General features: G+C 38.3%; 1 protein-coding gene across 4 annotated transcripts in view; it reads left to right on the forward strand.

Moving 5' to 3' along the window:
* USP34 (ubiquitin specific peptidase 34) overlaps nt 1-24220 on the forward strand; it is a 246799-nt gene that overhangs the window by 198348 nt on the left and 24231 nt on the right. For all 4 annotated transcript variants that reach the window (XM_014589224.2, XM_027773341.1, XM_027773342.1 and 1 more), the window contains 10 exons: nt 3568-3616; nt 3705-3809; nt 3887-3931; nt 5536-5640; nt 7355-7502; nt 15996-16630; nt 18489-18646; nt 20642-20720; nt 22468-22594; nt 23787-23894. In XM_014589224.2, coding sequence (XP_014444710.2) covers nt 3568-3616; nt 3705-3809; nt 3887-3931; nt 5536-5640; nt 7355-7502; nt 15996-16630; nt 18489-18646; nt 20642-20720; nt 22468-22594; nt 23787-23894 — 1559 coding nt within the window. The remainder of the gene's footprint in view (nt 1-3567; nt 3617-3704; nt 3810-3886; nt 3932-5535; nt 5641-7354; nt 7503-15995; nt 16631-18488; nt 18647-20641; nt 20721-22467; nt 22595-23786; nt 23895-24220) is intronic.

The following is a 24220-nucleotide window of genomic DNA, read 5'->3' on the forward strand; positions in this document are numbered from 1 at the left end:
AGACATGTGCACATGCAGAGCAGTGAAAAATATGAGTTACCTGAGACATACTTTCCACCTGAGGTTAAACAAGGCAGTGATCTGCCTTCTTATTTTAGTTTTCATATTTGTAAACAAATTTCGCTTTTCATGTGTATGCTACATTTTCACATTTTTATGCTTTTCATTGTGATTTCACAGTTTCAAATGGCTACTAAGGGTAATGTTGAAATGCTGACCAGTGATTTCTAAGCTAAAGAAGGTCTTGATGTCCCTTAGGGTGAAAATAGATGTACTAGATAAATTTTACTCAGTTACGAGAGTTATACTGCTGCTGGCTACGATTTCGATGTTAATTAAGTAACAGTATATATGAAATAAGATGTTTTGAACAAAAACACCCATAAAACAAGGTAACATATTGATCTATTGATGAAAAGGTGGAGACAGAGACTCATAGGAACTAATCCTATATTTCCTAGGAGCAGCAATTTGGTATTCACAAATTTGGTGTTTGCATCACTTTATTGAACTACCACAATTATCAGTAATTGGCTGTAAATGTAAAATGTTTTTAAAAATTAATGGTTCCAATTAATGAGGGAGGAAAAACAGGACTGAGGGGAATGGAAGCTTCATAGACTTAAATTTGGAATCATATAAATGTTTCGCATAATTATAAGTAAGTAAATAAATAAGAGGTAATCCCTAAAAATCAAAAGCACAATTTAATATGTGAACACAACTGTATATTCAGCATTTGACATAGCCACTGGGGAATAAAGTGGCTTTGGTAAACATTAGCAAAGAGAATTGAAAGATTATCCTAAATAGTTTTAGTAATTATCGTTAGTAATATAATTGGAATTACTATTCTGAAATTAGTTATTAGAGTATATTATGTATTAAAGCAAATAAGTGGTTGGTAATGTCATTAGAAACTAAGATTTTTTTAGCAAAAGAACAAAGGGATAAAAATATAAAATTGTAGGGTTTTTACATAATTTATTTAAAACTAAATTTGCACTGGAAATATTGCAGTGAGTTTATGACTTTTTTTTTTTTTTTTGAGAGGTTTTCGCTATAGGGCGCATGCGCTTGCCAGACAGACAGAGAGAGACATAGAGACAGAAAGCGAGAAATCACCCCCAGAGGGGATGGTCACGCCGCAATCCCTTCTCCTCCATTCTCCTCTCGGGATCCTGGGCACGCACGCACACGTGCCCGGAGTGAGTTTTAAGCCACCGGGTCTGGGTCACGAACTGCGATCGACTACGTGGGAGTTCAGCGACATAGCCATTACGCTAACTGCTAGTTCCCGGCATATTTTATTTTAAGCAAACATAAAATGTGTTTCCTACTTTTGTTTTCTGAAAAGACTAGGAAACCTTGTCTAACCCAGTATTAGTGAGTATTTCTGGCATCTAGATAGTAGTCTCTAGATCTCATTTCCCAGTGAAAGAATTTGGATACCTTGGCAAAAATGGTCAATTCCAGTTATGGGGCAAGAAATGAATGAGAAGCCTAGAACGTTTTGTCATTTTGGAAAGCAAGGGAGTCTACCTAATATTACCGAGGTCATTAAAAGAACTCAAATCTGAGCCAGCAGGTGACATGGTGGTTAAAAATGCTGGACTCCCATACGGCTAACCAAGGTTCAAATCCTAGACCTAGTGACTTGCTTTCTCACTTTCTCTCTCTCTCTTTCTCTTTCTGTCTCTGTCTGATCAAACTAGGAAATAATAATATTAATAAATAAAGCTAAATAAAATAATTATTTTTAAAAAACTCAAGAGCCAACGTTAGGAGCTTTTTACTGGTCATAGATTAGATACTTTGAGCATCGATAATAACTGCCATCAACTATGAAACATATCTGTAAGTCCATAATGATACTTAAAACTTTTAAAAATTTACTGGCAATTAGAGTATATTAAGTCAATCATTTTGGAGATGAGATTGATATATAGAACAGTATCGAGCATTTTTCATATTTGCAAGACTTATACTTCATAGCAGCCAAATGGTGGATGAGGAGAAGTTTGTCATCATAGACATATTTGACCCTAATAAATGCAAGGACTATCGAAATTAGAATATCACTGTTTTCCAGCTCCACATGAAATAATATTTCTTAACAATGATCATCATTGGCTAGAAAGGCTACCCAAAACCCAACTATGTTTATGTGCCTCATGATGAAAGTCCACATCACTACCCACAAAATTTCCTTGTTTAAAAAGTCAAATGTAGATCTTACCAAATCTTTAGGCCTAACTACAGGAAATACAGGGACAGTAGAACATGTTATGGCACCACCACAAGGATACAATGAGCAAAACAGAAATGTGGGAAACTGGACAAGCAACTTGCTTTCTTTCACAGATAAATTACAAGATTAAAAACTAAGTTGAAAGAGAAACCAAGAGTTTAAAAGATGTAAGATACCTTTCATCTGGTTGCAACAAAGGACTTCATTTGGATCTTGATTCGAACAAATTAACTATAAAGTTTTCTTTTAAAAATTTGAAAACATTTGCACACTCGATATTTAATGATAGTAAAGAATTGATGATCTATTTTAGACATGACTAATGGTACCATGGTAATGTTCTGAAATTTATTTGTTAGAGATACTCACTGAGTATCATTTATAGGTTAAATGATAAAGTACCTGGAGTTTGCCTCAGAATAATCCATATGTAGTGGGTGGGGGGCACAATGAAGCAAGGATGGCTATGATTTTTTAAGAACAATTATTTTCTTTTTTATTATTATTTTTAAATTTGACCAGTCAGAGAGGGAAAGTGAGAAAGCTAGCCGCCAAGTCCGGGACTCAAACGATAGTTATTCATGCAGGAATTCAGAGCCCTAACCACCATGCTACCTCCTGGCCCCAAGAATTACTATGATTTTACTAAATTTGAAGCTGAACGATAGACCGATTGCATTATTGTATTTTTTGTTTATCTGAAACTTTCTGTGATAAGTTAAAAGAGAAGTGTATAGTAATTTAAAACTGGGAGATGACACTAATATTTCATAAAGGTCCACTTGTCTTTTTTTAAGTGTTTCCTTTAACTTTATTATTATTATTATTATTTTATTTGACCAGAGAAAGACAGAGAGACAAAGAGAGGGAAAGGGAGAAAGCAGGCTTCCAGGTTGGGACTCAAACCACTGTCAGCCAGGTGGGAGGGAGTCCAGTGCCTTTAACCACCATGTCACCTGCTGACCCCAAAAGTATTTGGTTTTGAGGGATCGCATGTCATCCCCAGCTTTCTAAATAAAATTAGAAAATTTTAGATCTCTCTTGGTGTTTTTATGTTCTAAAATATTGAGTTAATTAAATGGAAATAAAGTGTTTTGGGGCTTCCCTATGCCAATCCTGGAATCTTGAGAAGTTTTCTAAAGGATATTTAGCAAGCAAGTCTAATGAGCAAAAGCAAAAAAAAAAAAAAAAAATCACTTTATAGGTTGACACAGATATAATCGAATGAACAGTTCTGATGCATGTCACAATATCAATACATATAAAATAATACCAAGGAAGAAGAAAAACTTATTTCCACTAATATTTTCTTTTAGGCATCTGACATTATCACAGACTGATATGGCAGCTTTAACAGGAGGGAAGGTAATACCTTCTCTAATATTGGACAATTTGATCATCACAAAAACAATAAAACAGCAGTTCTTAAATGAACAACGTTTGCTCTTAACAGGGATTTCCCTTCTTGTTTCAACATATTCGTGATGGCATCAATATAAGACAGACTTGTAACCTGATTTTCAGCCTGTGTCGATACAATAATCGACTTGCAGAACATGTAAGTGGTAAGAAACAGTCACAATTTTTTGGTAATTTTTAAAAGAATATTCTGAAAGTCTCTATTTTCCATTTTAGATTGTATCCATGCTTTTCACGTCAATAGCAAAGTTGACTCCTGAGGTATGTAAACATTTGTTAATCTTGTTATTAAAACTATTATCAGCTCTGGTAGTGTTTTCAACTGAGCCTTTGTAAATGTTCTTAGCAAAAATTATTACAGTTTTTCCCATAACATGATAGCCTATTGTTTAAGGGCATAATTTGAATAAACCGAATTATTTCTTAATGTCTTATCACGTTTTCACAACTGAATATACATATAAATTCAGTATGTCAGAATGTCACCTAGATGCTAAGCTAAGTTGTTTGGTTTGACATGTATATTAGGTCATTGAGAAAGTCGTGATGCATTTTTCCTTTTTTTTTTTTAGAATTATTTAACTTTCTTTCTCTTTCTTTCTTTTCTTTCACCAGAGAGGGACAGAGCGAGAGGGAGAGAGAGGGAGGAGACCAAGGGAGGTGGCGGGGAGGGGGTCGGCAGGGAAGCAAGAGAGCAAGCAGCCAGGTCCGGTACTCAAACTGTGGTTGGCCACATGGGAGTCGGGTGCTCTTAACCACCATGCCACCTGCTGGCCCCATGACATATTTTTCAGTGCAAAAATGTGTCATGACTTTCCCAATGACTCGATGTCATTGAGAAATTGTGCCCAAGAGAAGCAGTAGACTAAACAGAACTCTGCATGTGTGGACAATAGGTACACAGTAAAATACAGTTTCTTTAACAATATGTATGTCATACAAATTACCCCTTAGTGATTAAAGGTTGCCACAGAAATCCTTTTTTTTTTAATTTTATTTATTATTACTGTTTTTAAATTTGTATAAGGCATGTATGCTCAACAGAGAGAGAGAGAAAGAGAAAGCAAGCCTTGGGGTCTGGGACTCGAGCCATGGTCAGCCATGTGGGAATCCAGAACCTCAACCACTATGATACCTGCTGTTGCCACCACATATAAATTTTTTTCAGTAGATCATGGTTGTTTTATTATCCAAATTTATTTTGAGAGATGTTGGTCAAAGGATATATTAATAAAATTTCAGTTAGTATGAATAAGTTCAAGAGATCTATATTGTACAATATGATGACATTAGTTAATACCTGAAGCATGTTGTATACTGTAAATATATATGGTGTTTGCCAGTTTAAAAATAATAAAGATTGAGGCTCGCAGGTGGCCTGGTGGTGAAGGTGCTGGACTCCCACATGGTCGACTGCGGTTCCAGTCCTGGACCTGGTGGCTTGTTTCTCATTTTTCCTTTCTCTCACTCACTCTCTGTGTCCCTTTGATCAAAGCTCTGCTTATCTAACAACTTTTTTTTTTTTTTTTTAAGATTTTTGCCATAGGGCATGTATGCTTGCCTGAGACAGAGAGAGAGAAAGTGAGACGTGCTTCAGGGAGGATGGCCACTCTGCAGTCTCTTCTGTTCCATTCTCCTTTTGGAACTTTAGGCACACACATGTGCCCAGCATGATTTTTAAGCCACTAGGTCCAGGACTCAAACCACAGTCGGCCATGTAGGAGTCTAGCATCTCATCCACCACACCACTTACTGGCCTCTGTAACAGCAAATTTAAGTGTGATGTGTAGAAGAGTATGTGTTTCTTTTCTGATGAAAGAGATCAGCTCATATGCTCTACAAACACAGTGCTATGTGTCTTGCAGGCAGCTAATCCCTTCTTCAAGTTGTTGACTATGCTAATGGAGTTTGCTGGGGGACCTCCTGGAATGCCTCCCTTTGCATCTTATATTCTGCAAAGGATATGGGAGGTAAGTCTTAGAGCGGATGTTTTTAATGTTTATTTTAACAAGGACTTTATTTTTTACATTATGGTCACTACCATTTTAAGTACCACTTTCTTCTTACTTAGGTACCCTGAACAGCTTTAGTAAATCACAGGTCCAGGAAAGAAGGGGAGTTTAAATAGGAGGTTAGGGGAGAGAAAATGAGTTCTTAGCTAGACTCCCAGATGTTTAAAGACTTTTTTCTTGGTGTCCTAAACAGCTTTTTAGCCAATCTGAAGTTCTCCATTCCCTACCCTCAGCAAAGATTCCATAAAGCAAGTAGAAGCTCTAGAAACACAAACCAGATACTTTCAGCAGTTGACAGAAATGATATAAGAAGCACCAAGCACTTCCATTCTTTCAGACTTAACTGCTAAGGTTACAAAATTTCTCCATGGTGAGTGTTGAGAAAACTTTATGCCAGGGGCGACTTTTCTCTAAAGGACTAGATAGCAAATATTTTAATCTTTGTTGGCCACACATACTTTCTTGAAACTATTTGACTATGCTCTTTTATCCTAAAAGCAGCCATAGACATTAAGTATATGCGTGGTCCTAGCTGTGTTCCAATAAAAACAGGCCACCACAGGATTGGGCTTGCAGGCAAGCATAGTTTGTACTCTGGATTTTAAGATTCTCTTTTCTCTTCTTTCTGTCTTTTTTCTTTTTTTGGCCATACGGCATGTATGCTCACCAAGGAGACAGAGAGGGAAAGTAGGAAATCACCTTCTCCTCCTTTCTTGTGGGCATTTATGCGTGTGTACCTGGTGTGATTTTTTTCAAACCACTAGGCCTGGGACTTAAACTGGGGTCAGACATGTGGGAATTCAGCACCTTAGTCACCAAGCCAAATGCTGGCCCTCTCTTTTCCATTTAAAAAAAAAAAATCTCAGGACCAGTAGATGGCATAATGGTTACATCGCTGGACTCCCATGTGGTAGACAGGGTTTGAGTCTCAGACCCCGTGACTTGAAACTCATGCATGTGTGCCCAAGATTCCTGGAGGATAAAGGGTTGCAGAGTGACCATCACAAGCACACATGCCCTATAGCAAAATTCTCTCTTAAAAACAAGTACTGCATGGGAACCAGCAGTTAGCGTAATGGCTATGTCGCTGGACTCCCACGTAGTTGACCGCGGTTCGCGTCCTGGACCCGGTGGCTTAAAACTCACGCCGGGCACGTGTGCGCGCGTGCCCAAGATCCCGAGAGGAGAATGGAGGAGAAGGGATTGCGGCGTGACCATCCCCTCTGGGGGGTGATTTCTCGCTTTCTGTCTCTATGTCTCTCTGTCTGTCTGGCGAGCACACGCGCCCTGTTAGCAAAAACCTCTCCAAAAAAAAAATAAAACAAGTACTGCTTTAGATTCTCATTTAACAGTACTAGGTTGGACTTGGAATAAAAAAAATAACTAATAGTTTGAAGGATTTTTAATTAAATTTATAAATTAACAAAACCAAAAAGTCATTGAGTATTTGTATTTGTCTTATTTTGTAAATTAATGACACATTTTCTTGAACATGTCCTATTGATAACCGCTTTAAAGATGGGGGAAAATCACATAGGTGAGACTTGCTTTTGTCTCTAGTTTTTTTAAACTCATTTATACTTAAATGTTTAATAGCATGTACAAAAGTAAGTTTTAAAAAAGTAACTGCTCATTTTGTTGGTCTTACATTCTGTCATCATTTTATTTGTAGGTGATTGAATACAATCCTTCTCAATGTCTGGATTGGCTGGCAGTACAGACACCCCGAAATAAACTGGCACACAGCTGGGTCTTACAGAATATGGAAAACTGGGTTGAGAGGTTTCTTTTGGCTCACAATTATCCTAGAGTCAGGACTTGTAAGTCAAATATTCAGAATTTAACAAGCCATTACTGTTTTTCCAAATTTTATTATTGTTTTGTTTTTAAGGCAACTACAGTATATCCATTGTTGTATAATGAAACTCTTGGAGACATTTAAAGGCCAAAATTATATTCGTATTTGGAAGCCTGTGGCAATGTTTTACAAATAACCTTTTTTTTTCCTTTAAGAATAGGAAATTGTGGGACCAGCAGTTAGCGTAATGGCTATGTCACTGGACTCCCATGTAGTCGACAGCGTGGCTAGTTCGCGTCCCGGACCCAGCGGCTTAAAACTCATGCCAGGCGTGTGTGCGCACATGCCCAAGATCCCGAGAGGAGAATGGAGGAGAAGAGATTGTGGCGTGGCCATCCCCCCTGGGGGGGTGATTTCTTGCTTTCTGTCTCTGTCTGTTTCTGTCTGTCTGGCGAGTGCACGCGCCCTATAGCAAAAAACCTCTTCAAAAAAAAAAAAGAATAGGAGATTGTGTTCTTTCTTAAGTGACATTGCTTCTACGTTTTTTGTTACTTTGCCTGGTAGAGTGCCAAGGCATGATCAACGTTAGTGAATGAACTAAAAGGTCAGAAAATTCCATTTTAAAAGCAACCCTTAAGAAGGATAAGAATAAAATATAGAAATAAAGACATAAAACAGGGTAAGAGAAAATATTGACTAAAATTATGGGGGTAAATGATAAACACCTTTATTGCACACAGGCTGGTAGAGATTAAACAAAGATTCTGAAAGACAGATTAACACATATCAAAACTAGATATTTCACAAAATTGTTTATAAGGGCCAGCAGATAGCATGGTAGTTGAGGTGCTAGACTCCCACATGGCCAACCACAGTTTGAGTCCCAGACCTGGCAGCTTGCTTTCTCACTTTCCCTCTTTCTTTGAATAAGTACTATTTGTCTCTCTCTAGTCAAATTAAAATAATGACAAAACTAAAAGTCAAATATTAAAAAAAGAAAATTATAAGTAAACATACAATATGTTCACTTTTGAAAATAATTTAAGGAATTGAAAATCAAAACACTTAATTTTAAACATTTGTTTAATCATTGAAAACATTTCCCAGCTGCCTGCTAAGAGCCATGGTGGCAGTCTGGTAACAACACCACATCCAATGCCCAGATGTCTGTTGGAACTGTTCTTCAGTAAATGGTTTCAGAGCCCTTGGAAAAATTATTTATTTTAGGATTATGGCAGGGAATGTATAAGATGAGCCTAGAGAATTTGTGAAGAAGTACTCAAAAACATAATTAGGGAATCAACAGGTGGCGTGGTAGTTAAGGTGCTGGACACTCCCACATTGCCAGCCACTGTTTTGAGTCCCGGATCTGGTGGCTTGCTTTCTCACTTTCTCTCTCTCTGGTCAAATTACAATAAATGAATAAATAAAATTAAAAATAAATTATTTTTAAAAGTTATACATGTATGTCCAAGAAACACAAAGCTAAACTGAAAAACTGCCAGGGGCTAAAGTGGGAACAATCTGAATAACAAGTAACGTGGCACTGGATTATAACCTGGAGTATAAAATAAGTATCTGTGAGTCCATACTTATGTAAATAAATGAATGAAAAAATGAAAACATGGATAATAAGCAAATCTCCCCTTCAGAAGAATTCCAAATAATTTCTTGCAGTCTTCCGCCTTAGAAAGTGGAACTTAACTTCCTACTCCATGAGTATGACTTTAGTGACTTATAACATGAGAGTGAAGAAACTTGACAAATGTTAACTCAGTCTAATGGTTAAGGTTAGCTTCATCACTGATAAGTAATTTTAATAGTGTGTACCCTTGATATGATATGCCAAATGATACTTTATCTCTGTGGTCGTTCTCCCACAAACTCAAAAAATCTGTGTCAAACCTTGATAAACATCAGATAAACTCAATTTAAGGGACAGTCTGTGACTGACAGTATTGCTGAAAATGGAAGATCATCAAAAAGAAGGAAAATCTTAAGCTAAACAGTGTGATTGAATGTATATACAAAAATAAATAAATAAATTGAAAAAATACACTATCTTAAGAGGTTTAAAAAAAAAAAGGAAAGTCTAGGAAACTGTGATTTTAAGGAGACATGGCAAGTAAATATAATGTATCCTACATTGAATCCTGGAAGAAAAAAAAGAACATTGGAGAGAACTAGTAAAATCGAAAGTATGGAGCTTTGTAGTAACATGCTAATGTTGGTTTCTTAGTTTGGATAAATCTACCATGGTAATAATAGATGTTAATAATCTGAGAAACTGAGTGAGGGCATACGGGAATTTATTTTCATTTTTAAATAAAACGAAAGGTTTATTTGCGAGAAATACCTTATAGTGAACAGGATTGGGTTTTGCTTATGGGCTTGTTTTTCCTACTAGTTTCCTACTATTTTAACCCCACAATGTTATAATTATTTCTAAGAACTGACATGTGCTGGTTAACATTCAAGATTTTTGTTTTTGTTTTTTTAAGAATTATTTTATTATTATTTTAATTTGCCATAGGACACGTGTGCTCACCAGAGACAGAGGGAGAGAGGGAAAGTGAGAAAACAAGCTACCAGGTCTGGGACTTGAACCACTGTTGGCCATGTGAGAGTCCAGCACCCTAATCACCACACCACCTACTGGCCCCAGCATTCAAGATAATTGTAAAAACTGACTTGTGTGCCTGCCACTGAGCATAAAACAATGAAAGGAAAAAAATCCATGTTAAACTGCCAATACAGTTATTTAGCCGGCTGTTCCACCTGATATCATGATGGTGCTGAGGAAATTGTACTTTTTTGAGAGGTTTTTGGTATAGGACACATGTGCGCACCAGAGACAGAGAATGAGAACTCACTTCCTGGGGAGATGGTGTAGTAACTATTACACTATATGCTGGTCCCAGAAATCATACTCTTATACATTACAGTGACATTGTAAATTAATGTTACCCTTACGAAAAACAGTTCAGCAGTATGTACCAAGATCCTTAAAAGTATTATTTTCTGGGACCAGCAGATGGTGAAATGGTTATATCCCTGGACTCCCACATGGCAGACTGTGGTTCAAGCCCTAGACCTGGCAGCTTGAAACTCATTCTGGCCATGTGTGCATGCATGCCCAAAATCCCAAGAGGAGAAGGGATTGTGGCGTTGCCAACCCCACCCCCCAGGGGTGATTTCTTGCTGTCTCTCTGTCTTTCTCTGTCTCTCCAGCGAGTACACACACTTTATCACAAAAATCTCTTGTGTATACACACACACACTTTTTAACTGTAATACAAATTCAGGAATTCTAGTATAAGTAAGTCAGTCTATAGAGGAGCAACAGCGTTATTTGTTTGTTTATTTCAGGTTTTTGCCATAGAGTGCATGCACTTGCCAGAAAGAGACACAGACACAGAGAAAGAAAATAAATCACCCCTCAGGGAGAATGGTCATGCCACAATCCCTCCTCTCTTTTCCTCTTTGGATTTTGGGCACACATGTGCACATGGACCAAGCATGATTTTCAAGCTGCCAGGTCCAGGACTCAAACCGTGGTCGGCCATGTGGGAGTCCAGTGAGTAAGACTCCTATCACCTGTTGGACCCTAGTTATTTTTCATTGCTAGAGGATATTTACCAAAGAGGAGACAAAGGGAGAAAGCACCTCCAATGGGGCATGGTCATGGTATAATCTTGTCTCCTCCATTTCTCTATCCTGTAGGGGTTTGGGGCATATAGTACAATCCTGGTGGTTTTTCTAGCTGATAGGGTCATGATTTAGACAACAATGGGTTGTACAGAATCCAGCTCCCTTGGGACCAGCAGTTGGCGTAATGGCTATCTCGCTGGATTCCCATATAGTCGACCGTGGTTCAAGTTTCGGACCCGGTGGCTTAAACTCATGCCGGGCTCATGTGCGTGCATGCCCAAGATCCTGAGAGGAAAATGGAAGAGAAGGGATTGCAGCATGGCCATTCTCCCTTGGGGGGTGGGGGACTTCTCATTTTCTGTCTGTCTCTGTCTCTCTGTCTTTCTGGCAAGCACATGCGCTCTATAGCAAAAAAAAAAAAAAAAAAAATCTCAAAAAAAGAGTCCAGCTCTCTTAACCACTAGGCTACGGGGCCAACCCAAGCATTATTTATTTATAATTGTAAAATTATAGCCTAGTGGTTGAAGGAACCAGATTCTACATTGCCAACTCTCGTTCAGAGCCCTGCCCTGGCAGCTTGAAAAACACCAGGTGCTTGTATGTGCATTTCCATGTCCTACAGTGTGGGAAATGGAGGGGAAGGGGTTGACATGACCACATCCCATTTAAGTATGCCCCTCACTATCTCTGGTAAGCACAGCTACCCTCTAGCAATTACATAAATAAACAAACAAACCCAAAAACTCTTATTCTTGCAAATTAACCTTCCTAATTGCTCTCAAAGATTAACATAATTAAAAAGCTGTATTTTTCTCTCTAGCAGGACTTAGTTTTTATTTAACAGCTTTTATAAGAATGGAGAGATGGCAGACTAGCAGATGGTGTAATGATTACATTGTTTGACTCCCATGTCATTGACCACTGTTCAAGTCCCAGACTTGGCAGCTTAAAACTCACACCATGTGCTTATGTGTAGGTTCCCAAAATCCCTGGAGGAGAAGGGATTGCTGCTTGGCCAAACCCCCTAGGGGGTGATTTATTGCTTTCTCTTTCTCTGGTGAGCCACACGTACTCTAAAGAAAAAGTCTCTCTCAAAAAGAAAGAGAGAGAGAGATGGTTAGGTATAAAGCAAAACAAAATGTTAACTGTAGAGTATATGTAGTAGGTCTGTGGTTTGTCAGTACAATTTTTTCAGCCTTTTAGTATGTTCACATTTTTTTTCTTAATAAAATGTAAAAGTTTTTTATTTTTAAGAATTATTTAATTTAATTTCATTCATATCATTATTATTTTATTATGGCAGGCACCTTCTGGTGGCAGGTCTTATGACTAAAACTTGTGTCTCTGTTAAATCATACTACTTTCTAAGGACAAGTAAATGATAAAGTGGGAAAATTCTACATCTAAGGAAAGAGGTTTAAAAAACTGTGTAAGCTTTTTTAACAGAGAAAGAGATAGGGAACGTGAGAAAACAAGCTGACAGATCCAGGACTTCAACCATGGTTGGCCAAGTGGGAGTCCAGTGCTTTAACCACCTTGCCACCAACTGACCCATGGTAAAAGTACTTAAAATGAATAACTTTTTTTAAATCACAAATTACTTTTTTTTTTTTTTTTGAGAGGTTTTTTGCTATAGGGCGCCTGCGCTCAGAGACAGAGAGACAAAAAGTGAGAAATCACCCCCCAGGAGGGATGGCCACGCTGCAATCCCTTCTACTCCTTTCTCCTCTCAGGATCTTTGGCATGCACGCACATGCGCCCGGCGTGAGTTTAAGCCACTGGGTCCCGGACTCAAACCACGGTCGACTACGTGGGGAGTCCAGCGACATAGCCATTACGCCAACTGCTGGTCCCAATCACAAATTACTTTCGTAAATCACAGTTTTATCCAAAAGTTGATCAGGATAGTGCTTACATGCCAGAGTTTTACATTTGAAACATACCAAACTGAACCTAAAAAAAAAAAAATCATACTAACCAGATGTAGAAAATGGAATATTGCACACAGTTTCTTTCTTTGAAATACATTTTTAAAAATAGACTACAATTAATTTTAGGAATCCTAATCTATCTGCTTTGACAATCAAGAGAAATTGTTAAATTATGGATAGAATAATGGAAGAGAACTAATTGGTGTATTAGAAAGAGCCTTAAATTAGGCATTAGAGTTTTGAAGATGTTCCATAACATTAGCACGTGAATTTGACAGTCTTAAGTTTGAATCCTGGCTCTACTACTAACTATATAATATAGGGAAGTCTTACTGTTTTAAGCCTGAAAGAAAGGATAATAAAAGCAGTGCCTACCACATAAAGTTATGTCATCAAATAAATAAATAAATAGATATAAAAAAGGGTGGGGGGGACCAGCAGTTAGTGTAATGGCTGTGTCGCTGGATTCCCATGTAGCCGACTGCGGTTCGAATTCTGGACCCGTTGGCTTAAAATCACACTGGGTGTGTGTGCATGTGTGCCCAAGATCCCGAGAAGAGAATGTAAGAAAAGGGATTGTGGCGTGGCCATTCCTCCTGGGGGGTGATTTCTCGCATTCTATCTCTCTGTCTCTGTCTTTCTGGCGAGTGCAGGCGCCCTGTAGCAAAAACCTCTCACCAAAAAAAAAAAAAAAAGTTATGTCGTCAAATAGTATACATGCAATAAATGTTGGTATGTCTTGTTATTGTTACTGTTTTATCATTCTTATTATTATCTTCATCATTATTTCTCAAGGCCTAGTCCAGACTCAACCTTACCTTTTTTTTCTGTTTAAGAGAATTTTTTTCTTCACTATAGGGCACGTGCGCTCACCAGCAAGATAGAGAGAAATCACTCTGCAGGGGGAATAGCTACCCTACAGTCCCTGTCCTCTATTCCCCCTGGATTTTAGACACACGTGCAAAAGTACCCAGCATGAGTTTTAAGCCACTCAGTCTGGGATGAACTGCAGTTGACTACGTGGGAGTCCAGTGATGTAACCATTACACCATCTGCAGTCCCTTCACCTTACCTTTTATTTGTGACCTTGGTCTTTGCTTCTCCACAATTCAGATTTCTTAGTGTAACATCACCTACTTACAGGATGATTGTGAGGACTTTGAATGAGATATTTATAAAGTGCCTAGCTAAGGGCGTTATTCATAGTAAATGCTTTTTTTTTTTTTTTTTTTTTTTTTTTGGGGGGGGGGGGGGAGAGGGGGGGGGGATTTTTGTTGTATAGGGCCCGTGCACTCGCCAGAAAGAAAGACAGAAAGCTAGAAATCATCCTCCAGGGGAGATGGCCACACCTTCCCTCTCGGGATCTTGGGGCACACATGCACACACACATGCCCAGCATGAGTTTAAGCCACCGGGTCCGGGACTCGAACTGAAGTTGGCTACATGGGAGTCCAGCGACATAGCCATTAGGCCAGCTGCTGGTCCCACATAGTAATTGCTTTTATAGGGGGGTTCCAACTAGTGTTATTAGCCTCTCAGAATTATAACAGGCTTAATAACAGTTTTCAGGTTATGTTGAAGGAAAGATTCTTCCTTTGAGTTTAAGGTTATCCTTAGAGACATATTTTCCTGAATTAGCATATATATAATAATAATATATACAAAGGACACTTCATATATCTCATCCTGTTTGTATAAGTTAAGTCATATTTTATCATTATCTGCAAATTATTATTTATGCGTTTAAGAGTTTTTTGCTATAGGGCGTGTGTGTTTGCCAGAAAGACAGAGAGAGACAGAAAGCGAGAAATCACCCCCTGGGGGGATGGCCACATCACAATCCCATCTCCTTCATTCTCCTCTCAGGATCTTAGGCACGCGTGCACACGCATCCAGCATGAGTTTAAGCCACTGGATCTGGGACTCAAACCACGGTCGACTACATGTAGGAGTCCAGCAACATAGCCATTATATCACCTGCTGGTCTCCAGTGATTATTTTTAAGTAACCAGAAAACCAGGACCAGAAAACATTAAATGGTTTGATGATGTCAAGCAAGCACCTTCTGGTGGCAGGCCTTCTGACTGAAACTTGTGTCTCTGTTAAATCATACTGCCTTCTAAAGAGAGAGAAATAATAAAGTGGGGTAATTCCACATCTTAGAAAAGCAAAAGGAAAGAGGTTAAAAGCTGTGTAAGCTAATGGCTGATGTTGTCACCACTTATGAAATAACAGTGGCAGAATGGAAGGGTTTTATCTATTACCCTTTGGGATCTTTCTATAGGGCCAAGAGGAAAGCAGAAAGAATGGTATTAAAGGGCCAGCCAGGTAGTGTGGTGGTGAGGGCAGCTGGATGTCACATGGCTGACTGCAGTTCGAATTCCGGACCCAGCACCTTGAAAAATACATGGCAAGATCTTTACAGGAGAATGGAGTGGAAAGGATTGTGGCAAGGGCATTCCCCCTGGAAGCTATTTTCTCATTTTATATCTCTGGTGGGATTGCCCTATATCAAATAGAAGAAATTCAAGTTTTTTACTGTTGAATACACGTTCTTGCCGAAGATACCGAAAGAGAAGAAAAGTGAAAAATCATCCTCCGTGGGGGTTGGCCACACAACAATCCCTTTTTCTCTATTCTTTACTCAGAATTTTGGGCACACATACCCACACACCCAGAGTGTTTTTCAAGTTACCGAGTTTGGACTCAAACCATTGAGTCAGCCATATGGGATCCAGTGTCTTAACTTCCTCACCATGTGCTGGTCTCCTATAGCAATTTTTTTTTTTAACTTTTTTTTTTGAAAAAGATACTAAATGAAATGTTTGTGTCCCTTAATTTTTATTTGAACGGAAGAGTGGCTTTGTGTTTAATGACTGCTCTTCAGTCTTATATCTTATAAGGATCTGACGGTTTTGTTTTACGTTTTATAGCTGCAGCTTATCTTCTGGTGTCCCTTATACCGAGCAATTCATTCCGCCAGATGTTCCGGTCAACAAGGTCTTTGCACATCCCAACCCGGGACCTTCCACTCAGTCCAGACACAACAGTAGTCCTACATCAGGTCTACAACGTGCTCCTTGGTTTGCTCTCAAGAGCCAAACTTTATGTTGATGCTGCTGTTCATGGTACTACAAAGCTAGTGCCATATTTTAGCTTTATGACTTACTGTTTAATTTCCAAAACTGAGAAGCTGATGTTTTCCACATATTTCATGGATTTGTGGAACCTTTTCCAGCCTAAACTTTCTGAGCCAGCAATAGCTACAAATCACAATAAACAGGCTTTGCTTTCATTTTGGTACAATGTGTGTGCTGACTGTCCAGAGAATATCCGCCTTATTGTTCAGAACCCAGTGGTAACCAAGAACATTGCCTTCAATTACATCCTTGCTGACCATGATGATCAGGATGTGGTGCTTTTTAATCGTGGGATGCTGCCTGCCTACTACGGCATTCTGCGGCTCTGCTGTGAGCAGTCTCCTGCATTTACACGACAACTGGCTTCTCACCAGAACATCCAGTGGGCCTTTAAGAATCTTACACCACATGCCAGCCAATACCCTGGAGTGAGTAAAATTGATACTCTCATATCGGTGTCCTCACATTGACTGGGAATAACCTGTTTTTCCCCCTGATGAAAGTAATGACAAAAATACAGAAGAATAGTCTAACCATGCTTTCTTAAGGACTTGACGTATATTTGTCTTCTTGGGTATATGTATTCAATTCTATATTGTTATAACATTCCATATTTTTATATGGATAATTTTCTTAGCTTGAAGTTAAAACCTTCATCCCTAATGGAACTTAACTATTTTAACTTAGGGTCTTATAAATGTATCTTTCATGGAGTACTTGATGAAAAAAGTCAACTTTGTGATAGAGTTTTAAGGAAGATGTAAAAATTAGCTGTTTCTTATTACAGTCTACATGTTATGGTACGCTATGAGCTAGGCAATACTTTGCCTTAAGCTAGTAGGTTCCATAGTTTTATTTCTCAAGTTCTATCCAAGTGAAGGAAATGGTTACATGATCTGTCAGTATACAAGTATGCATTTGCAGACTGTATCTGACCCCTTTTCCTCTGTAGACTATTTGTAGGTTTTATATTAAATCAACCTCTCCCTCCTTGTAAGATCACCATTCCCAGATATCAGTATTCACTCTGTTGTAAACTTCCTTTTATACATGTGGCATTGAGTTTCAGTCAAGAAAATTAGGATGCCTATAATATAAGAAAGAGAGTGAATGCATTAAGTATCAAGGCTGTACAAACACCAAAGGAAAAAACGGAAAGTCTGTCTGACTTCAGAGGAGTCAGGAGGGTATTTGCTGTTTCAAAAGATTTGTCTCTGTTACATTCATGTAAATATGTTACTTGGTTGCTAAATGTGATTTCTAGAGTTAAAAACACCTTTGACAGATGCTGAATGAGTAAGAATGGTTATCATCCCTCATTCTGTTTCTTGGCCATGAAATAGGTAAAATGTGTCCTTTATTGTAGAACTGATCTATTGGAAATTATCGTGAAATTAGTGTTTAAATCACTTTTTGCCACAAATAACTTTGCTTGTTCATTGGCAGGTATGTGTTAGAAAAGCAACCCTTTCTGGGACCAGCAGTTAGCGTAATGGCTATGTCGCTGGACACCCACGTAGTCGACCACGGTTCGAGTCCCAGACCCAGTGGCTTAAAATTCACACTGGGCGCGTGTGCGTGCATGCCCAAGATCCCGAGAGGAGAATGGAGAAGGGATTGCAGCATGACCATCCCCCTGGGGGGTGATTTCTCACTTTCTGTCTCTCTGTCTGTCTCTGTCTGGCGAGCGCACACGCCCTATGGCAAAAACCTCTCCCAAAAAAAAGAAAAGAAAAGCAACCCTTTCTTAATATACACATGAGTAAAATATAAAATCACAACTATTGCTTTCATTAAAATATTGATTCCCATGTTTTATTCATCAGGAACTTGAACTAATCGTTAATTGAAAAAGATCATTCCAACTGTTGGCACAAGTGATTATCTCAGAAATGGTATTGATTCATATATAATTAAGGCACAGTCTTTATGACAAGTAGTTATTTCTCATGTATTAAAGGGAAGGGTTAGTGTAACACATCTCTAGACACATTTAAAGTTACAAAACTGGTACTTTAAACAGTATTGAAACTAAAACAAACTATACTTAAAATTTTTAATCTTTTAAAATTTCTGTTTTATTATTTCTTTCAGTGGATGGTACATTAAATCTTTAAAATCTGTTACTAATTTTATGATAACTATTGCTGAGTAGTAGTGTAATCTAACTTACTTGTGTAACTTCAAGAGTTAGCTAATGAACAAAACATTCAGAAATTATAAACAGGTATTCTAAAATATTCTAAGATTAAAGGATCATCATATTGCTTATTTTGCCTCTTTTAGGCAGTGGAAGAACTATTTAACCTGATGCAGCTATTTATTGCTCAGAGGCCAGATATGAGAGAAGAAGAATTAGAAGACATTAAACAGTTTAAGAAAACAACCATAAGTTGTTACTTACGTTGCTTAGATGGCCGCTCCTGCTGGACTACTTTAATAAGGTAAAAGTGTTTTCTAATTTTTGGGTGGGGTTTGTTTTTTAGTTTGTTTTTCCAAGTGAAGAGATAAGGATACATACTTTTGACATTAAAAGAAAAAACATTTACGTTATTTATAACTAAAGTTTGCTAATTCTTTCTGGTTATTGGGAAAGCATTTATTCATTTAGTCACTTTAGAACATTTTTATTTTGTAAGTTAACGAGTTATTTTTTTATATATGTGTATGTGTGCCGTAGGGCACGTGTGCTTGTCAGAGAGAAACAGAGTGAAAAAAAGTGAAACATCTTCCCCCAGGGGATATGGCCATGCCACAGTCCCTTTTCCTTCATTCTCCCTATGGGATTTTGGGCATACACGCACACAGACACACACACACATGCACACCCAACATAATTTTCAAGCCACCAGGTCCGGGACTCAAACCACAGAATCTGCCATGTGAGTTCCAGGGCCTTAACCTTCACACCAACTGCTGGCCCACAACCAGCTACTCTTAAACAGTTATTTTTAAAGAATTAATTTTATTTATTATTATCATGTTTTAATTTGACCAGAGATAGAGCTAGTAGGGAAGTGAGAAAGCAAGCCAGGTCTGATTTTCAAACGGCAGTCAGCCATTTGGGTCCAGCCCCACAACTACCATACCACCTGCTGGCCCCTGTCTGTCTTTTCTGTCTATAGGAATTGGCCAAAATAACAAAACATCTACAGTTAATTCTCCAGAGCTACTGGAGAATGGCTATGAAAGAACTGCTACAAATTGCACTTAATTCCATTTTCCTTTAGAAATAAAGTTTAGGCCAGTTTTTTCAAATGCTTCTATATATTATGTTTAAAATTTACAGATGGTGTCCTTTTTTTAGGCATACATTTTTTTTGTAGTACTTTCCTGAAGACTTCACAGTACTATCTCTTCTTCCCCCCTCCCCCAAGAGGTTTTTGCTATAAGACACACATGCTCACCAGAGAGACAGACAGAAAGCAAGAAATCTTTCCCCAGGGGAATGGCCAAATCACAATCCCTTCTCTTCCATTCTCCTCTCAGGATCTTGGGCATGTACACACATCTAGAGTTTTAAGTCACCAGGTCTGGAACTCAAACCGCAGTCAACTACAACGTGGGAGTCCAGTGATGTAACCATTATACCATCTGCTGGTGTATCCTCAGTGTAGTATCTTAAGCTGCTGAGTCCAAGATGAGGTTGTTCCAGGTTATCTTCCTTCATAAAACATCTACAAAGGAGGATTTCCGATCATATTTTGTAACAGTTTCTAGTACCTAATGAAATACACTCTGTTGGGGCTGGCAGATGGCATGGTGGTTAAGGCGCTGGATTCCCATGTGCCTGACTACAGTTTGAGTCCCTAACCTGGAGGCTTGTTTTCTCACTTTCCCTCTCTCTCTCTCTCTCTCTCTCTTTCTGTCTCTGTCTCTAGTCGAATTAAAAAATAAATAACAAATAAAATAATTCTTTTTTTAAAAAATCAACATTGTTTATACTGAAACTTAAAAATACTCACAGGGCCAGCAGGTAGCATGATGGTTGAAGCACTGGATTCCCACCACAATTTGAGTCCCAAACTCAGTGACTTGATAAAAAAATCACCTTAGGTATATGTGCATGCATGCCCAAAATCCCAAGAGGGGAATAACGGAGAAGGGATATCTCTCGCTCTCTTGCGCGCGCTCACTTGCTCGCTCACAAGCCATGACGCCCTATGGCAAAAACCTTAAAAAAATTAATTCCCATCCAAGCTCTCCTACCACTGTGGATAATTAAGAGTTGATTAGATATTAGTAAACACAGTGTTTCTCTTATAAGTTAGTGAGTTTGTTATTTAACTTTCTCTTCTCTGCATTGCTGAAGAGTTAGCCCTCTCTTGTAGCTAATAAAGCAAAGAACTTAGTTGACAATTTCACTTAGGTTTTCTTCATCACCTCTGTGTTCCATTTTAATTTGGAATTCTCAAACTGAACTTTATGTTTTCTTCTAGTGCCTTCAGAATACTATTAGAATCTGATGAAGATAGACTTCTTGTTGTATTTAATCGAGGATTGATCCTGATGACTGAGGTAAATTTTACTACATTTTACTATTGTCTTGTCTCACTTTAAGGTTCACACCAAGACTTCTTATTTTATGAATATTTAGAATTCATGGGGCACTGTTTTATAGGTGGCAGTATAGATCAATAAGTGCTGATTTATATTTTGAGGATAATTAGGTCATAACTTTTAGGGTGCTGTTTCTTTTTCCATGATAATTTCATAACCCTCCATTTTGTATTTAGAACAATAACTTGTAGACGAGTTTTATTCATTTCATATGTAAGGAAAGAAACAAAATTCATTTGATTTAATTATGGGAACACATAATTTTCCAGGAACCCATTTATTTGACAGAGTGTAGAAAGTGAGATAATTGTCATCTGAGAAAACCAGTGGAACTCCTACAAGTGGTGAGAGTCAGCTGTTAATTCTTCCTGTAATTCTTGAAAACATAAGATGGCTTTAAAGCCACCAGAGGTACATCACATCCTTTAGTCTAAAAATGGACGTAAGACAAAAGCGTGCATGCCAAGAGTACCATAAGAATTAAAGGACAGGGACAGGACCAGCAGAAGGCATAATGGTTACCTTGCTGGACCCCCATGTAGTTGACCACAGTTCAAGACCTAGACCCGGTGCCTTAAAACACACACCAAGTGCTTGTGCGTGCATGCCCAAAATCCCAAGGAGAAGGGATCTTGATGTGGTCATCCCCCGTGGAGGGCACTTTCTTGGTTTCTGTCTCTCCAGCAACCACATGCGCCTTATAACAAAAAGTCTCTCTTAAAAAATAAAAAGACAGGGTAGTTTTTTTAGTTCATGGAATTATAGGAGTAGAACTCTTTTTGAAACTACACTTGGCCTAGATAACCAGGAAAGCATGTAGATAAATGACTTCTGAGCATAAGATTAAGGAAGTACACGTTATGGTTAAGGAATGCCAAAGATCTCTTCTTTGGCTAAAGGAAAAAATACGTGACAAGGAGTAATGAAAGCTTCCTTCTTTCATTCACTGGCTGTGTAGCTCTTCTGTACCAGGCACTGTGGTGGGCACTGGGATCATGGTGAGCATGACACACCCGGTTCCTATAGGGTTGATACTGTACATGTGCATTGTACAGATTATGTGCTGCCGCAGCACCTAGGCCAGGAGTTCTGGTCTTTGAACTGTGAAGAGTATGTAGACTTGGGTGAACTAACTCAAAAGAAGAGTTAGAAGAATGGTTTATTGTAAAGTAGGAACAAAACTAAGGGTTTTTAATTGAGATAGTACGGTTAAAGGAATTTAAAAATTCAATAAGCCAGTACAATGAAGGGAATCGAATACCTACCTTTTAGAACTCTCTTACCTATTTCAAGCCTACTTTGTGTATGGTTGACAGCCATTTCACCATCATCTTTCTATAGAGGCTGTGGAAAGTTACTTAAAGCAGTTTGTTAGCTATTCTCCCCAGTCTTCTAAGTTGTCCACTGCTTTATAATCTCTAAGACTTAAAGTTTTAGGGCAAATAATGGAAAAGAAAAGATTAACCAAACTATTTTTTTCAAACTAGAACTTAACGTACAAAAATACTAGCACTCTGTTGGTGAAGACTTTTATAGATTTAAAAATAGTTGAATGGGAGAATATGACTTTTGGATAGACACCATATAAATTTACACACATGTGCACACTTAAAGTCTGATTCTGGAAATAGCTATCATAGCTAACATTTTGTGGCTTAATGAAGTAAAAACGAAATCGTTATCTATTTTTTTCAATCACTTGTAGTCTTTCAACACATTGCACATGATGTATCATGAAGCTACAGCTTGCCATGTAACTGGAGACTTGGTAGAACTTCTATCAATATTCCTTTCGGTTTTGAAGTCAACACGCCCATACCTTCAGAGAAAAGGTTTGGTCATTCCTACTTCTTATTTTTCTTACTCTACTGTTATAGAAAGGTAAGGTTTTTGAGCCAGCTCTGTGGCATAGCGATAATATGCTGTTCAAGAGAAACCAGGTCCCACTTGGCAACCACAGTTTCTATTCCTGGCCCATTCAGTCCAAAACCAAGCACATGTCCAAGAGCCGAAGATCTAGGGGCCTGGAGGGTTGAAGGAAAGGGATCTCTGAGATCAGGTCCAACCCTATGAAGGTCCACCACCCCACTTCTGGTGTGCATACACACACTGTTAGGATTTTGAAAAAAAAAAAAAAAAGAGAAAGTTTTTTTAATCATGTCACAGAGAAATTGTCTTTTTCTAGTTTATTCAGCAAAGCCATGGGGTCAAACTATTAGGAAACATTTGCTGTGACCTTTTGATGTAATGCTGGAATATTGCATGTTTTGTTTATGCCTGTCTGTAAAAGGCAAGCATGTGCCTGAGGTTTAAGATTTAGGAGACTGGGGACCAGCAGTTAGCCTAATGGCTATGTCACTGGACTCCCATTTAGTCGACCACGGTTCGAGTCCCGGATCCAGTGGCTTAAACTATGCCAGGCGCGTGTGCGTGTGTGCTCAAGATCCCAAGAGGAGCATGGAGAAGGGATTGTCATGTGGCCATCCCCCCGGGGGGTGATTTCTTGCTTTCTGTCTCTATGTCTCTCTCTGTCTGTCTGGCGAGCGCATGCTCCCTATAGTGAAAACCTCTCCAAAAAAAAAAAGAAATCTAAAGGGATTGACTCTGAAGTACAGCAGCTACCTGCTGTCACAGGAAGCTGGATCCATGTGGCCTACTGCTACTGAAATCTTGGCCTGTAATCCTGGTCTTGACCTTTGAAAAACACACCGAGGACTTGGGCATGTCAGCAGTCCTGATGGGATAGAGAAATAGAGGAACAGGAGTTGCAAAATGACCATGCCCCTTTACAGGGATTCTCTCTGTTCTCTCTGGCAAGCACACACACCCTCTAACAATTAAAAAAATTGGTTTATCTGCAGTAGTAGCCACCTATTGAAATTAATCACTTAACTTTCACCAAAGATGTTTATGTAATAATTAAAATTTCTTAGAGATAGCATTCTATTCTATAGTTTACAATAGAAAAAGGAAATTTGATCTCTCAAATAGCATATTTACTTATGTATTCTCTTATATTTGCAGATGTGAAACAAGCATTAATCCAGTGGCAGGAGCGAATTGAATTTGCCCATAAATTGTTAACCCTTCTTAATTCCTATAGCCCTCCAGAACTTAGAAATGCTTGTATAGGTAAGTTATTTGAAAAGTACACCTGTGTAAAAACTGTATAAGAACGTTTTTGTGTTTTGTTTATTTATTTGTTTATTTTTCTGTAAAATGCGCTGTTAGGTCTATAGAGTAAGGAAGAAATTTGTACTTCTTAAACTGGCAAACGGGTCCTAAGAAAGTTGAGTTCTGTTTTCCAACCTCCTGATAATTATATAATCCTGGGTAGGCTACTTAACATATCTGGGCTCTTTGACCTTAGGTTTTTTTGCCACTATAAATTTTTCTGACCCTGAGTATGTAAAGGAGAATCATGTAAATATTTACAAAATAGAGCTGATACTATAAAT

The sequence above is a fragment of the Tupaia chinensis genome, unplaced genomic scaffold (assembly GCF_000334495.1).
Source record: "Tupaia chinensis unplaced genomic scaffold, TupChi_1.0 Scaffold000341_1, whole genome shotgun sequence".
Lineage (NCBI taxonomy): Eukaryota > Metazoa > Chordata > Mammalia > Scandentia > Tupaiidae > Tupaia > Tupaia belangeri.